General features: G+C 33.8%; 1 protein-coding gene across 1 annotated transcript in view; it reads left to right on the top strand.

Annotated features, from left to right (window-relative positions):
• Positions 1 to 16,631, top strand: part of LOC141331670 (NT-3 growth factor receptor-like) — a 178,817-nt gene extending 162,186 nt beyond the window's left edge. Inside the window, exons 12-13 of the mRNA XM_073836708.1 lie at positions 15,957 to 16,145; positions 16,570 to 16,631. Coding sequence (XP_073692809.1) covers positions 15,957 to 16,145; positions 16,570 to 16,631 — 251 coding nt within the window. The remainder of the gene's footprint in view (positions 1 to 15,956; positions 16,146 to 16,569) is intronic.
• The last annotated feature ends 601 nt before the right edge of the window (positions 16,632 to 17,232 follow it).

Genomic DNA, 17,232 nt, shown 5'->3' on the forward strand with positions numbered 1-17,232 from the left:
TTTAATTTGAAGATAAGGGTAAATGTAACTTATTTTGTCTTCTGGGAAACATGTAAGGATCTTCTCTAGCTTCTGAAAGGCAGTACTAAATGAAAAAAAAAAAAAAAGATATTTAGGCAAAATAAGAAAAATGTACACATTCAAAAGTTTACACCCCTGGGTTTAATGCATTGTGTTTCCTTCTGAAACATCAGTGAGCGTTTGAGCTTTCTCTAATTGTTGAATAGGGGTCCCTCGGTTGTCCTTAGTTTCAAAAGATGAATCTCAAAATCATACAGTCATTGTTGGAAAGGGTCCAAATACACAACAATAATAAAACAAATAAAAAAGACTATCAGTCTAATGCATTTTGATGTTTTACATTTGAGGGTTTTTTTTGTATGTGATTCTTAATTGATTCTCATTACTGTTTATTAATGAGCATTAATTACATTTATTGTAAAGATGTAAGATAAAAATAAATTATTTAATATATTTATTTCTCCAATAACATCTGCAACGACTAGTCAAAACTGCAACTCTGGTAATTCACTATAAATAGATGAATCTAAATGAAATATTTCTCATATCTGCCTTTGATGGGGAAAACGAGTGTTGACAGGGGAATCCCTGCATTCTAGACACTGTAACAGGGTCACAGACACGACACGAAAACAGAAATGCTTTTATTTTTAACAAGTGTTGAATTATTAAATTAAGTGTTTTGCACTTTCTCTCATTTTGTTCTCAATCTGAGCTTGTTTGTTCCTGTGTGCATGTCGTTTTGTTCTTGTGATGGGATTACCACCGCTACATTATGATTTAAGAGCTGCGGAGTGTATTCCAAGGGCTCCTTCATGTGTGTTTGCATGTGTGTGTGTGTTTCGTTTGGCTTTAATGAACCTCTTGGACTACCCGGGGAATTCTATCTAGAATTAACTGGAGAGCTAAAAAGAAATGCTGATTTGATACATGTTACATAACCATCTGCAGCACGACTTGAGGAGAATCAGACAATAATTACATTCTTGCCTCCAGCACTGTGTCTGATTGAGCCCATTATGCTAACCCAGATTTTGGGTGACAGCGGCTCACCTCTGTGATTATCTGTACTGCACATTTAAGATTAGCTGGTGTGTATTTCAGCTTTCTGTTTGCAGATGTATTTCCTAGACTCTGAGAGTTGTGATTGAACCCACGCTGGTGCTTTGGTCTTGGGAGCTTTAGGAGATTGTAATTGTCTGTGGTTATTGATGTGATTTCCTTCCCTTCAGGCTTTATGGAACCAAACTTGGCACCCTGCATTTATTTGTCTATAAATTCATTTGGATTCACATGAAGACATACAAACTATCTACAAAAACATGCACATCTCCTAACATTTATCACAGTGGAAACTTTACAAGCTTTTTTCTGAAGAATTTTCTCTGGGAATACTCCCCACATTAATACATCACGAGGAATGAAATATCTATTTTTGGTCTTTGTGTTTTTTTTGTAAAAGATAAAAACTTGCACATGACTTTTCATCACCAATATGAAAGTGGAAATTGGTTAAATAATTGCGTTGTCATAAATATAATCAAATATCTATATTTTTTATATTCTTTTTTAACTTTTTAACAAAATACATTTTACCAACCATTGACAATGAAGTCAAAATGTTAATTTAGCATAATGTATTTGCTTTAAACCCTTGTTGTAATCAGCTATTGGGTGTCTTGACCTCATTATTGACAGGTGGTTGTGTTCTTGACTAATTGAAAAAGCTGTATGGGATTGGTTGAAATAAAAAAGGCTTTGTTTTAATGCCAGGTTCTGTCATCCGACTGTTTTTTATAGAAGTTTACATTGATTACCATAATAGCTAACAATAAACCGCACACTCAAGTTAATGCAACCCATAAAACTGAGATTGATTATTGATCAGTCTTAACCATTAACAAAAGCCATGGTTATATTTGGAATGCTGTTCGTATACTGCACAGAAACAATGCATGTTGCACAATGTTTCAAACAGTAGCATGCTACACTTATCATATGACCATGTTTAATGTAGAAAATGGCATCACAATTATATTTTAGAAATAAAAACTACATTAGATTGCGAAATAATGAGTAAATAAGGACATGTTAAAAATTGTTCTTTTGTATTTGTAAGACAGTGTTGTAGTACTGTATGTTATGACAGATAATGCATCAATAAATCAAATCAATTAATACAACACATCTATGGAAGGTAGGTTTATACCACAATGTAAGATATGTAGAATTGTAAAATGTAGAATTCAGAGGGAAAAAAACTCTGAATTGCAAGAAAAACTAGAATATTGAGACAAACTCAAAATTGTGAGTTGTAAACTCACAATTCTGAGAAATAAAGTCAGAATTACAGCAGAAAAACTCGCAATTGCCAGAAATAAACGTAGAATTCTGAGATATAAACTCACAATTTTGAGAAAAAGTAAACATAATTGCAAGATATAAACTCACTATTCTGAATTGCAAGATATAAAATCAGAATACTGAGACAAACTCAAAATTGCGAGTTGAAAACTCATAATTCTGATAAATACATTCAGAATTCCAACATAATAAACTCACAATTCCCAAAAATAAACTCAGAATTTTGAGAATGAAAGTCAGAATTCCAGCATAAAAACTCGAAATTGGCAGAAATAAACTCAGAATTGCAAGATAAAAACTCACAATTCTGAGAAGTCTGAATTGCAAGATATAAAATTAAAATTGAGACAAATTGCAAGTTGTAGTTCTGAGAAATAAAGTCGGAATTCCGACATAAAAACTTGCAGTTGCCAGAAATAAAACTCAGAATTCAGAGATATAAAAACAGAATTGCAAGATAAAAACTCACAATTCTGAGAAAAAGCCTGAATTGCAACAGTGTTGTTTTCGTCAACGATGACGATGACGAAATCATTTCGTTGACGCCACTTTTTTTCATGACGATGACGAGATAAAAATGGCTCGTTGATGACTAAAACATGACGAGACGTGTGTGAGTTTTCGTTGACGAGACGAGAATAGACGAAAATGTTAGTGGGTGGTCCGTCAGACGTTTAAAATGCATGACATTTCCGCTTATTGTGCATGCCAATTAAAACTTAAAGTATCTGACGCTATGGCAAGCCGTTTTAGCATTAAATACTCTTTGCTATACTAGTATGGCAAGCCGTTTTAGCATTCCATCCTTGTTTGTCTTTTATGTTCTAAAACATTCCTTCATTATTGTAATTATTGGTGAAAATAGTCGATCCCGAAGCTCACATTGTGTTGAACTATAGATCTGCTATTTTCAGAACTTATAACTGACACCACCCAACAGCAAAATACTTACTGACCTACATTAATTTGTTAAAAGACTACTTTTTTCCCTTTTTTTTGACTAAAACTAGACTAAAACCTTTTTGACTTTTCGTCGACTAAAATTGGACTAAAACTATCACATATAGAAGTGACTAAAATTTGACTAAAACTAAGAAGCATATTAGTCCAAAAGACTAAGACTAAGACTAAATCTAAGATGGTTGTCAAAAACAACACTGAATTGCAAGATATAAACTCACAATTCTGAATCGCAAGATATAAAATCAGAATACTGAGACAAACTCAAAATTGTGAGTTGTAAACTCGAAATTCCGACATAAAAACTTGCAACTGCCAGAAATAAACTGCCAGTCAGAATTGTGAGATTACTTTTTTATTATTATTCTGTAGTGGAAACAAACTTTCATAGATATCTATACAACCAAAGTTTGCTTTGTCAGATCATTTGCAGCAATTCGGGTTATGCGAAGCGCCCAGCGTTCTAACCGGAAAACAGGACTAATCACTTCCGCTTTTCACTTCCGTACACAGCTGCAGCAGTAGCCTAGGTGATCGCTGATGTTACTGTTAAATTTCGCTTCGCTTAATTATTAATACACTTCTTACTTGTGATCAAACTTTTGTGCAGGCTGTTTGGTTTAATTAAAATGTCATGAATGTTAAAATATTAGGAACGGGAACATCCGAACAGCAGTTTTTGTTGTGTGCCGAGATGCTCTGTTTCGGGGAAAATTAACTCAGGGGTAAGTTTCCACCAGTTCCCAAAGGATGAATCAGTCAGGATGATTTGGGTCCGAAATATTAGACGTGATAATTAATTATAAGGAGACACACCACTGTCTGCAGTCGGCATTTTATGCCAGAAGATATTGAAGGGGGTCGACGACGGTTGAAATAAAGATGCTAATTAAACCTTTGTAATTGATATAGTACTAGACACAATTTTCTATGAAATACATAGACCTACACTTTATTGGCTGAATAATATTTACCTTTTGAATGTTAAGCGTTATTAACTGTTGAATAAATGCTGACGCGGGACAAAATGGCCGATTTCCCAACACGTTTGTCACGCCGTGCAGGGAAAGGGAAGCCAGGAGAACAAACGTAGGAGTCAGGGATATAAAGAACCACTTATTTATTAACAAAAACCTTAAACAAAACAAACAGGAGCAAAACACGACGAAACTTCATGACCGGAAAAAGAACTGAGGAAACGAACGACATAAATAGCAGTGACAAGGGGTGTAGCAGATTAACAAGACAGGTGAACCAAATCAAAACTAATGGGGCAGGAACAAACCAATACACACAGAACTACAGGGGGAGACAAAGGGAGAAACCAACGTAAGTCCATGAGAGGGGGAAAACACTAGGAACCAACAGAAAACAAACTATAAATCCTGACAACGTTGAACTGAGCAATGCCATTGTACCATTTTAATAGGCTACTTTTAAACGCATATAGCTCAGTAATGTCAGTTTTATGTATTTTCTGAGAGGGGGCTGGATTTTTGTTGAGAAAGTCGGGGGAGAGATGCACACTTCGATTAGACTGGATAAACATCTTAAATGTTAAGAAAATGGTATTCCTAATAAATGTCTAGAATATTTTGATTATGTCCAATGCTTCTCTTTCTTTTTGGAATTATTAGACTCATTTCACTATGTCTTTTCAAATGCCTAGGTCTGTTTCATTTCCTTAATTATAAAATTTTTAGAACTATTTTTAAACATTTATTCAAGCAATAATATATAAATTATCTCATGTATTTGCTTGTTTAAAACCAGGGATTAAAAACCAAGTAAAAATTGTATTTTTTCTTTACATTTCCAGAGAGCGAAACGAATGAAATTAAACGTTATTTAATAAATTCAAGGAACTATAATTTCCTCATTTGCCTCATTCCTCATTCCTTCATTTGATACAACTATTATAGCTATACAATTAATGTATATAAAATAATATTATTTTGTCATATTCGTGATTCCTGAATTTACATATGAAAACTTCGTTTTGAAGTGCATTCGTTATGTTTGTATAAGAAAATTTGTTAACCTAGCCTATTAAGGTGATTTAATATTCTTGATAATTTTTTAGAAGAAGTTAAAAGTTAAGAAAAAAGGAATTAGCTTGTAGTCTATATATATATATTTAGGGCTATAGGCTAATCTTTTTCTTAACCTTTATTACACTGTAGATCGAAATAAAATAATTCTTGATCATATTTAACATCGGAGAATCACTGACATAATTTAGAGTACTTCGAAAACCAAACTATTTAAATCTGTATAAAGGAAAGACAAAATAAATCACAACAAGAACAATCTGTATTTTTCTTGTAATCAAGAACATTTCTTTTGACAAAATTACCTAATGATGTTTGACAGTGAACGCATCTCCACCGCATAGCCGCATATAATCGCTGCTGTCAGTCGCAAAATATTAAACATGCGGGTCGGGTACAATATTTCCTTTCTTTTTTTTTTTTTTTTGCGGTGCGATGTAACAGAATACTCGGGGCTCCGGACATCCGTTTGGATATACGGTGTACATCCGAAATTGTTATTTGTGGTAGCTCCTGTAAACATCGGCTATAGAAGGTGGCCATAACTTCGCTGTACCAGTAGCTGACGGCCGGAAGTAGTTAAGGCTGTTTTGTAGAACCCGGAAGAATGTTGCGCATAACCGCTATTAGACTGAATACATTTGGAACATTTAGTCTACATACAGCCTAGAGTGTCCATTCATTTGAGTACTGTGTGAAGTGCTGAGCTAGCACGAAACAATCCAAATCTATTTTCTCTGTGTCTGGGCCTGCCGCTGTGGGTTTTGAATGTGGCTCGGTGAAGAGAGTTTTCTTTGCACTGTTGGATCAGTGAAGTCATGGGGCCACGCAGTAGCCTGATCGATAGCAGTCTTACTGTCAGTATCTGAGTGATCACATGTTTCTGTGCGCTCCCTGTGACTCTGTAATAAAAGGTAAATATTTAATGGCCCCTGCTCAATCGTGGCCCACCACCGACTGCCCAGGATGATGCAATGTTATCAATTTTGATCACACCTCCCCCTGTTTAAATGGTTGGAGTCTGACTGATGAAAGCGGCTCTTTATTTTTTCATTGCACTTCAGTTCAGGAGACTATGTGCTAGTGTAGACTAGGAATCTAGCTGGGTCAATGCTTGTAGTGCTTGGTTAGCTTTTCCTTTGTAACATAGTAAATTACACATGTTGAGTTGTAGTTTTTACTATGACTCTGTTTTTTATTCCGTTGAATACATTTGCAGAATGTTCTCAACTGTTGAGTTTATGGATTACCCTTGAACTGATGTGGTTGTACAATTACAAACTTAATTTTGACATTTTCCTGTTTTTTGTTGTTGTTGTTTTTTTACATAAACAATTTGATGAATACAAACACATCTGGCTCATATTTAACACAAAAATCTAAGAAAAATATAAATTGATGAAATTAAGCCTTTTGTGATGTCATTTAGACTGAATTTCTATGGCAATTCAGGACATATTCCCATTAATATCCCATTAAAATCATTATTCAAAAAAATATTCATTATTTATTTATCAATATTGTGAGAATTCTAAGAAAAAAGAGAACTGCAAGACATACACTCACAAATCTGAGGAAAAAAAGAGAATTGCAAGACAAACTCACAATTCAGAGAAATAAAGAGAAATGCAAGACAAACTCCCAATTCTGAGGAAAAAAAGCCAGAACTGTGAGATATAAACTCTCAAATATGAGAAAAATATATATAATTGCAAGACAGACTCACAATTTTGAGAAAAAACAAAGATAATTGCAAGACATAAACCCACAATTCTGAGAAAAAAAGAGAAATGCAAGACTAAACTTACAATTCTGAGAAAAAAGCCAAAAATGAAAAAGATATAAACTTACAATTCTGAGAAAAAAAGAGAATTGCAAGACAAACTCACAATTCTGGGGAAAAACAAAAAACAAAACAGAAATTAAAGATATAAACCCAAAATTCTGAGGAAAACAAAGAAAATTGCAAGACATAAACTCACAATCCTGAGAAAAAAGTCCGAACTGTGAGATATAAACTCACAAATCTGAGGGAAAAAAGAGAATTGCAAGACAAACTCACAATTCTGAGAAAAAAGAGAATTGCAAGACATAAACTCCCAATTCTGAGAAAAAAAGCCAGAAATGAAAGATATAAACTCACAATTCTGAGAAAAAAAGAGAATTTCGAGATAAACTCAAAATTCTGAGAGAAAAGAAGCCAGAAATGTGAGATATAAACTCTCAAATATGAGAAAAAAATATATAATTGCAAGACAAAAACCCACAATTCTGAGAAAAAAAGAGAAATGCAAGACTAAACTTACAATTCTGAGAAAAAAGCCAAAAATTAAAAAGATATAAACTTACAATTCTGAGAAAAAAAGAGAATTGCAAGACAAACTCACAATTCTGGGAAAAAAACCCCCCAGAAATTAAAGATATAAACCCAAAATTCTGAGGAAAACAAAGAGAATTGCAAGACAAACTCACAATTCTGGAAAAAAAAAAAAAACAGAAATTAAAGATATAAACCCAAAATTCTGAAGAAAACAAAGAAAATTGCAAGACATAAACTCACAATCCTGAGAAAAAAGTCCGAACTGTGAGATATAAACTCACAAATCTGAGGGAAAAAAGAGAATTGCAAGACAAACTCACAATTCTGAGAAAAAAAGAGAATTGCAAGACATAAACTCCCAATTCTGAGAAAAAAAAGCCAGAAATTAAAGATATAAACTCACAATTCTGAGAAAAAAAGAGAATTGCGAGATAAACTCAAAATTCTGAGAGAAAAGAAGCCAGAAATGTGAGATATAAACTCGTAATTCTGAGAAAAAAAGTCAGAATTGCAAGACATAATCTCAGAATTCTGAGGAAAAAAAAGCCAGAACTGCGAGATAAAAACTCACAATTCTGAGAAAAAGAGAATTGCAAGATGTAAACTCACAATTCTGAGAAAAAAGTCAATATTGCACAGTATGTAGTATTCATGGTAGTTGTTTTACCCGTTTTTAACCTAATCAGGTTTACCACTTAGAATAACTGGTAAAAAAAAAAAAAAAAAAAAAAAATGTAAATAAAATAATAATAGTAAATAAATAAAATAAATGCAACATCCAGATCTAATGAGAATATGTTGAGGGTAAATGTGCTAAATGTTTTGAAAATAATGTCCTAAAATCTTAAAAGCTCTTAAAATATGCCCAATTTCCCTAATGCAAGAAATAAGTATTTAACATGATTTGTTTATTAGTCTTTCAGGGCAAAATTACCTAGCATTTTGTGATATTCAGTCCATTAGCATCAGTGGCTAAAGACAAAATCAGCTTGTATCATGCGTTCGGTAGGTTGAGCGTTCTTGTAGAATAAAATATGCTCCTGCTTTTCTCCCGAAGCTTTTTATACAATCGTAAACAAAATAAATGATCGGCCCAATGGAGGAGTCATAAATTTCCTATAGCCTGCTTCGTGAAGGATCATCAATAATGGTGGTCTGTATCCCTCAGAGTGAGATTTGACTGGGAACACCGAGAGTTACACTCAAATGTTTAATATTGAACTCTCAGATTTACTTTGTGCCAACAAGCACCATTTCTCACTAGGACCCTAAATGTCAAACTCATAAGACGTGTGGTTTCGTTCACGAGGTGTGTTTACTTTTACCTACGTGTTCTGTCACCGCATGAGATACCGAGTAGAGGTTCACCAGTTCAGAGAATTGCAGTAGATTGCAAAACTGTATCAACCTGACATTCATGTACATTTATGTTTAAGACATTTAGTAGATCAAGATTACTCAATTCTCTACAGAAACTGTTGTGGTCAAACAAACATGAGTACTAAAGCTAAAGTCTTATTCAAAGCCTAATAAATCCAACATGCAATGCAAATAAACAAGCCATGTCACTTGTGCACATCACTTTCAGTCTTGCCTGTAGCTCTGCTGTTATGGCAAGACTTCACACACCTTACACCTAGGGTTGTATTTGCGGGGGTTACACCTAGCAAGTCTGGGCAATGCTCCATAACCCTGAGACAGTCAAGGTGAGAAAAACATTTTCAGGTCTCTTCAACTGCTACTGACACAGGAGTTGGTGAGATTTATTGATTCGATGAAAAACTATTATTTCTGACATTAGCCTTCGAAATTCACAGGATGTGACAAACTCACCTAGTGAGCTGCCTATCTAGACAGCATTTGAAAACATCATGGGCACAAAGATTTAAAGGGATAGTTCACCTAAAATTTTAAATTCTGTTAATTACTCACCCTCGTGTCATTCCAAACCTGCATTGCAAAAAATGCTTTTCCTACTTGGATTGTTTGCCTTGTTTTCCAGCCAAAATATAAAAAATTCTTAAATCATTATTAAAGCATTAAGTGAAAAATTAAAGCATTAAGTGAAACAAGCAAAATAATCTGCCAATGGGGTACAGTTGTTTTCTGTTTGAAATAAGATTATTTTGCTTACCTCATTGGCTAATTATTTATCTTCTAAGCAAAAACTCACTTAATTTTGACTTGTTTTTTACTTGTCTCAAAAATCCTTCTTGATTTAAGAATTTTTAGACATTTTGGCTGGAAACAAGACAAAAAAATCCAAGTAAGAAAAGGATTTTTTGCAGTGCGTAAGACCTTCTTTCATCTTCACAACACAGGTTGATATTTTTGATGAAATCTGAGAGCTTTCTGACCCTGAATAGTCAGCAACACAAGTGATATGTATTATGGCCCAAAAAAGTGGTAAGGACATGGATAAAATAGTCAATGTGATATCAGTGGTTCAACCATAATGTTATGAAGCTATGAGAATACTTTTTTGTAAACAAAGAAAACAAAAATAGCTTTATTTAACATTTTCTTCTTTTCTGTGTCAGTAAGTATTCTTGTAGCTTCATAAAATTACAGTTGAATTACTGATGTCATTAAGACTGCATTTTTATGGCAATTCAGGACATATATCATTAAAAAAGAATTGCAAGACATAAACTCACAATTCTGAGAAAAAAAAAACAGATTTGCAAGACATAAACTCACAATTCTGAGAAAAAAAAACAGATTTGCAAGACATAAACTCACAATTCTGAGGGAAAAAAGCCAGAAATGAAAGATATAAACCCACAATTCTGAGAAAAAAAAAAAACAGATTTGCAAGACATAAACTCACAATTCTGAGGATAAAAAAGAAAATTGCACGACAAACTCACAATTCTGAGAAAAAAAGCCAGAAATGAAAGATATAAACCCACAATTCTGAGAAAAAAAGAATTGCAAGACATAAACTCACAATTCTGAGAGAAAAAAAAGCCAGAAATGAAAGAAATAAACTCACAATTCTGAGAAAAAAAGAAAATTTCACGACAAACTCACAATTCTGAGAAAAAAAAGCCAGAAATGAAAGATATAAACCCACAATTCTGAGAAAAAAACTGATTTGCAAGACATAAACTCACAATTCTGAGAAAAAAAGAAAATTGCAAGACAAACGCACAATTCTGAGAAAAAAAGCCAGAAATGAAAGATATAAACCCACAATTCTGAGAAAAAAAGAATTGCAAGACATAAACTCACAATTCTGAGAGAAAAAAAAGCCAGAAATGAAAGAAATAAACTCACAATTCTGAGAAAAAAAGAAAATTTCACGACAAACTCACAATTCTGAGAAAAAAAAAGCCAGAAATGAAAGATATAAACCCACAATTCTGAGAAAAAAACTGATTTGCAAGACAAACGCACAATTCTGAGAAAAAAAGCCAGAAATGAAAGATATAAACCCACAATTCTGAGAAAAAAAAAACAGATTTGCAAGACATAAGCTCACAATTCTGAGAAAAAAAGAAAATTGCAAGACAAACGCACAATTCTGAGAAAAAAAGCCAGAAATGAAAGATATAAACCCACAATTCTGAGAAAAAAAAAACAGATTTGCAAGACATAAACTCACAATTCTGAGAAAAAAAGAAAATTGCAAGACAAACGCACAATTCTGAGAAAAAAAGCCAGAAATGAAAGATATAAACCCACAATTCTGAGAAAAAAAAAACAGATTTGCAAGACATAAACTCACAATTCTGAGAAAAAAAGAAAATTGCAAGACAAACGCACAATTCTGAGAAAAAAAGCCAGAAATGAAAGATATAAACCCACAATTCTGAGAAAAAAAGAATTGCAAGACATAAACTCACAATTCTGAGAAAAAAGAAAATTGCACGACAAACTCACAATTCTGATAAAAAAAAAGCCAGAAATGAAAGATATAAACCCACAATTCTGAGAAAAAAAAACAGATTTGCACGACATAAACTCACAATTCTGAGAAAAAAAAGAAAATTGCAAGACAAACGCACAATTCTGAGAAAAAAAGCCAGAAATGAAAGATATAAACCCACAATTCTGAGAAAAAAAGAATTGCAAGACATAAACTCACAATTCTGAGAAAAAAGAAAATTGCACGACAAACTCACAATTCTGATAAAAAAAAAGCCAGAAATGAAAGATATAAACCCACAATTCTGAGAAAAAAAAACAGATTTGCACGACATAAACTCACAATTCTGAGAAAAAAAAGAAAATTGCAAGACAAACTCACAATTCTGAGAAAAAAAAGCCAGAAATGAAAGATATCAACCTACAATTCTGAGAAAAAAAGCCAGAAATGAAAGATATAAACCCACAATTCTGAGAAAAAAAGAATTGCAAGACATAAACTCACAATTCTGAGAAAAAAGAAAATTGCACGACAAACTCACAATTCTGATAAAAAAAAAGCCAGAAATGAAAGATATAAACCCACAATTCTGAGAAAAAAAAACAGATTTGCACGACATAAACTCACAATTCTGAGAAAAAAAAGAAAATTGCAAGACAAACGCACAATTCTGAGAAAAAAAGCCAGAAATGAAAGATATAAACCCACAATTCTGAGAAAAAAAGAATTGCAAGACATAAACTCACAATTCTGAGAAAAAAGAAAATTGCACGACAAACTCACAATTCTGATAAAAAAAAAGCCAGAAATGAAAGATATAAACCCACAATTCTGAGAAAAAAAAACAGATTTGCACGACATAAACTCACAATTCTGAGAAAAAAAAGAAAATTGCAAGACAAACTCACAATTCTGAGAAAAAAAAGCCAGAAATGAAAGATATCAACCTACAATTCTGAGAAAAAAAAAAAAGAATTGCAAGACAAACTCACAATTCTGAGAAAAAAGCCAAAACTGCGATATAAACTCACAATTCTGAGGGAAAAAAGAGATTTGCAAGACATAAACTCACAATTCTGATAAAAAAGTCAGAACTGTGAGATATAAACTCATGATTCTGAAAAAAAGAGTCAGAATTGCAAGACATAAACTTACAATTCTGAGAAAAAAGTAAGTAAGTCCGTAAGACGTTCGTTTATCTTCAGAACAAAGATTAATATATTTTTGATGAAATCAGAGAGCTTTCCGACCCTGAATAGTCAGCAACACAAGTGATATGTATTATGGCCCAGAAAGGTAGTAAGGACATCGATAAAATAGTCAATGTGATATCAGTGGTTCAACCATAATGTTATGAAGCTATGAGAATGCTTTTTGTGAAGAAAGAGAACAAAAATAACAACTTTATTCAACATTCTTTTCTTTTCTGTGTCAGTCAGTATTCTCGTAGCTTCATAACATTACAGTTGAATCACTGATGTCACATGGACTATTTTAACAATGCCCTTAATATTTAATTTAATTTCTGGGCTTTAAACATGTCAGTTGCATTTCAATCTATGCAGGGTCTGAAATTTCTCGGATTTCATCAAAAACATCTTCATTTGTGTTCTGAAGATGAATAATAGTCTTACAGGTTCGAAACGACATGAGGGTGAGTAATTAATGATAGAATTTTCATTTTTGGGTGAACCATCCCTTTAAGTGGCCTTTGAAGATTTCTTCATTTGGCCAATTTGCATGACAAAACCAAAATGGGTCATGATAGCCAAGTACAAATTATTCCAAGATGGCTTGTGGGAATATATTTTAATATGTCACATTTTACCCAGTATTTCTTATATTTTTCTTATTTGTGTGTGTGTGTGTGTGTGTGTGTGTGTGTGTGTGTGTGTGTGTGTGTGTGTGTGTATGTGACCTCGTGCTGGCAAAATGAGTCGAAATGCGCACAGTCTAATTTTGAGCTACAGGCAAAAGAAGTGAAAAATGTCAGTTTTGGTAAAACTTGAGGTTTTCACAAAAATGAATTTATTATACCTTCTTCTAGCAATCCCAATGCTCCAAAGGGTAATTAAACATCTAAAATGATCTTTATTCATATGCTTTCTGAGAGGAGTACCTTTTTCTCTGCTCATTTGTGGATGACTGCTGCTGCTGCAAGTTGTTGGTCTGCTTTTGCAAAGCACGTACATAAGACACCTCTCCATGCAATCTTCATATAAAGTACATTATTGTGAAATGTCACACAAATATAATCTGTTATAACATTATATTAGATCTGTGCATTACAGTAAGTCTTAATATAGATCTGTCTCAGTGTTAATCAAACATTATATCTTTGCTGCTCTTGATTAACCTACTGTTTATTTGCATCTTTGTTCTTATTTTTAATAACAAAGATAAAATAAAAAATAGCTATATTTTGATTAATAATATGATTATTATTACGAAAAGAATTGGAGGAAAATACCCTGCTGAAAAAACAGCTAAAACCAGCCTAGGCTAGGTCAGCAGGCTGGTTTTAGAGGTGTTTTGGCTACTTTCCCAGCCAGGCCAGGCTGGTCTTAGCTGGTCAGGCTGGGAGACTACCATCTAAAACAAGCCTTGCCAGGCTCGGAGACCAGCTAAAACCAGCTACTTCCAGCTTAAACCAGCTAAGACCAGCCAACCAGGCTGGGTTTTTTGCTGTGATTTTTCTTCAGAATCTTCAACTAGATTTTTCTAAAAATTCACTCTGCTGACTCTATCGCCTTCATACGGTCATTTTTTGTCTGATTCCAACAAGTCATATATCATTTGAAGTTATTTTAACAGAGATGAACATAAAAATGTGAAGAAAATGTGCTTATTCTGACTCATTTTGCCAGCATGGGTCACATATATAGGGGCGCAGAGATGACAAACCGGAAGTTTCCATCTGACTCCCTTAACAAAAACCCCATAGGATTTGTTTCCAAAAAACAAGCTGAGCAACAGTGTATAATACTTACACAGTTTGTTCATAAAGATACTTTATCACTCACAAATGAACAAACACCACCATGAACACATTACTTCAATGTCACCTCCATCACGCTTTAAACTCTTTATTTTAAAATCTTTATTTAAAATCAACAAGTTGGAAATTTTTAGATGGAATAGAGCACGATCATAACCACCGCAAGGCTGTAAAATTGGAGAAAATGTATTTACCTGTTCACTGTGATGACATTTAATGTCCCTAACAAGCTCTGTAGTTTCACTTTTTCAAGAAATGAACAAGCTTACATCACTAGTGGGGAATTATGTTGTAGAATAAACTGTGAAAATATCATAAGCATGTGTTAACCCAGGGGTTTTCAACTCTGGCCCTCGAGGTCCACTTGCCTGCAGAGTTTAGCTCCAACCATAATCAAACAGACCGAACAAGCTAATCAAGGTCTTCAGGATCACTAGAAAGTTTCTGGCAGGTGAGTTTGATCAAGGTTGGAGCTAAACTCAGCAGGAAAGTGGACCTTGAGGGCCAGAGTTGAGAAAACCTTGTGTAAACAGACTTTATTTCAGGCATCTAACTAAAAAAGCCCAATGGCTTAGGAATGATATTTCTGGATTTTAGCACTCGTTTTGCAGCACTCTATAAAGACACCAAGGCAGCTCACTAGGTTTTGGAACAGAGCTATAGAGATTTTCATTAGAAGATCTGGGTATCCATACAAATGGGATTCGTTTTCATATTAGGATAACAGAAGTTCACATCAAACGTTAACTGACAAGAGCTCAGCTTGGAGTGAATTCAATTAAATAATGCTCATTGGGTGGGTTTACAGATATCTGTCCAAGTTTGATCTGTTACAAACAGGTTTTAGACATTTGAAGAGACAGAGAAACAACATTCAGTACTTCAGTTCCTCTGTTGATGATTTGCTTGGTTGGCCATGTTTAAACGTTTCCCCTGAGTGTGCTTGTGAACAAACGAATATTTTGAAGAGTCCTGTTTTGAGGTGGGCTTGTTGAAAATTATATGTTTACCAGCAGTTATACCCTCCTTCCTTCCCAATTCTCCAATTCAGCTCAATGGCTCTCCCTAGGGATGGTTTTGAAACCACTGTCAATTTCACAAAGAATAAATAAGCAAACTTGATGAAACGGTTTTAGACGTCTTTGTAGTTTAGTGAAGGTTTTATGTTGCTAAATGAGCCGACGGTTGTTAAGTCATCCTGTTTAGCTGGTGTTTAAAGTGTAATGTCTCCTTTGGCTCTTTACAAAGATGGTAATCAGTGTTTGGATCAAAGCCATGCTATGGTAGAATATCTTTGCTTTCTTCAATGCTTCTAAATAACATTCACTCTGGTTGTATGTTTATCATCATTACTTTTCGCTTGCTTTACAGGCCCAGTGGCAGTCATTAGTGGTGAGGAAGACTCCGCAAGCCCTCTTCATCACGTCAACCATGGTATCGTCACACCATGCTCTCTCGATGCCGGACCTGACGCCGTCGTAATCGGCATGAGTCGCATTCCTGTCATCGAGAACCCGCAGTACTTTCGACATGGACACAACTGCAACAAGCCAACCACTTGTGAGTACACATCTCACTGTTTGATGCTGGGATCGATTTCAATGGGGTTGGTTAAAAAAATACAATTAATAGTCAAAGGGAAAACTAATTTAACTCTATTTACGCTACTGTTCAAAAGTTTGCGGTCAATATAAACAACCGCATTAGGAGAAAACTAAACTAAACTTCTCTTTCATGTCTTATTGCGCTTAAACAGTCAGGAACACATAAATTTATGTTAAAACACACAAGTTACTAAAACAGTCTGTTGGTAAAAACTCATTGTTAGGAAAGAACTCATGTTTATATTAGATCTGCAAAATCCGATCAGAATTTGATGCATGCGTATAAACACAAAAATCCACATAAGATACTTTTTTTTTTTGTTTCCGATCTGAGCCGTTTTCAAATGTGGTTTTAAATCAGATACATTTCTGATATCTAGACATCCGACCTACATCTAAACGTCACTTGCCCACCACGGCACCACCCGCCACCGTCATTTAGATGTTTTTATAGTAATAAAAATCATTTAGTTAAGTTAGAGAACAGACGGTACAATTAAAAACAGTCGCATCACAAATTAGATTTAATTTAACACTTAAGAAAAATGTGTCGAGCTGACTGACAAGAGGATGATAGATGATTTATTGTCGTAACAAAATGCAAAAGCGCCTGTTTGGCAATATTGTGGATTATAAAAAGCCCTTGACATTTGCCGTGATATTGGAAGGTTTTTTTAATTTGTTTAATTGGTTCCCCAGTTTTTGCTGATTTTTACTTTTATTTAAACTTAACTTGTACTTACTTGTTCTTATTTGGTGCCACAGTGTTTACTTAGTTTTGTATACCTATTTACACTTTGTCAAAGTAATTTGTTATTTTATATTATGCATAACCATAGCATGGTGTATTTTAATCGTTTTGTTTAAAAAAACGTATACGATATATATATATATATATATATATATATATATATATATATATATATATATATATATATATATATAGGCTAAGTGATTTTGCCGTTGCATTTTGTTGTTGCTTGAATTGCCTTTAAATTGAAGGAAAGCGAGGAAAAGAGGGAACATTTAAAAAAACTGAAAAC

The sequence above is a fragment of the Garra rufa genome, chromosome 3 (genome assembly GCF_049309525.1).
Source record: "Garra rufa chromosome 3, GarRuf1.0, whole genome shotgun sequence".
In the NCBI taxonomy this organism is placed as follows: domain Eukaryota; kingdom Metazoa; phylum Chordata; class Actinopteri; order Cypriniformes; family Cyprinidae; genus Garra; species Garra rufa.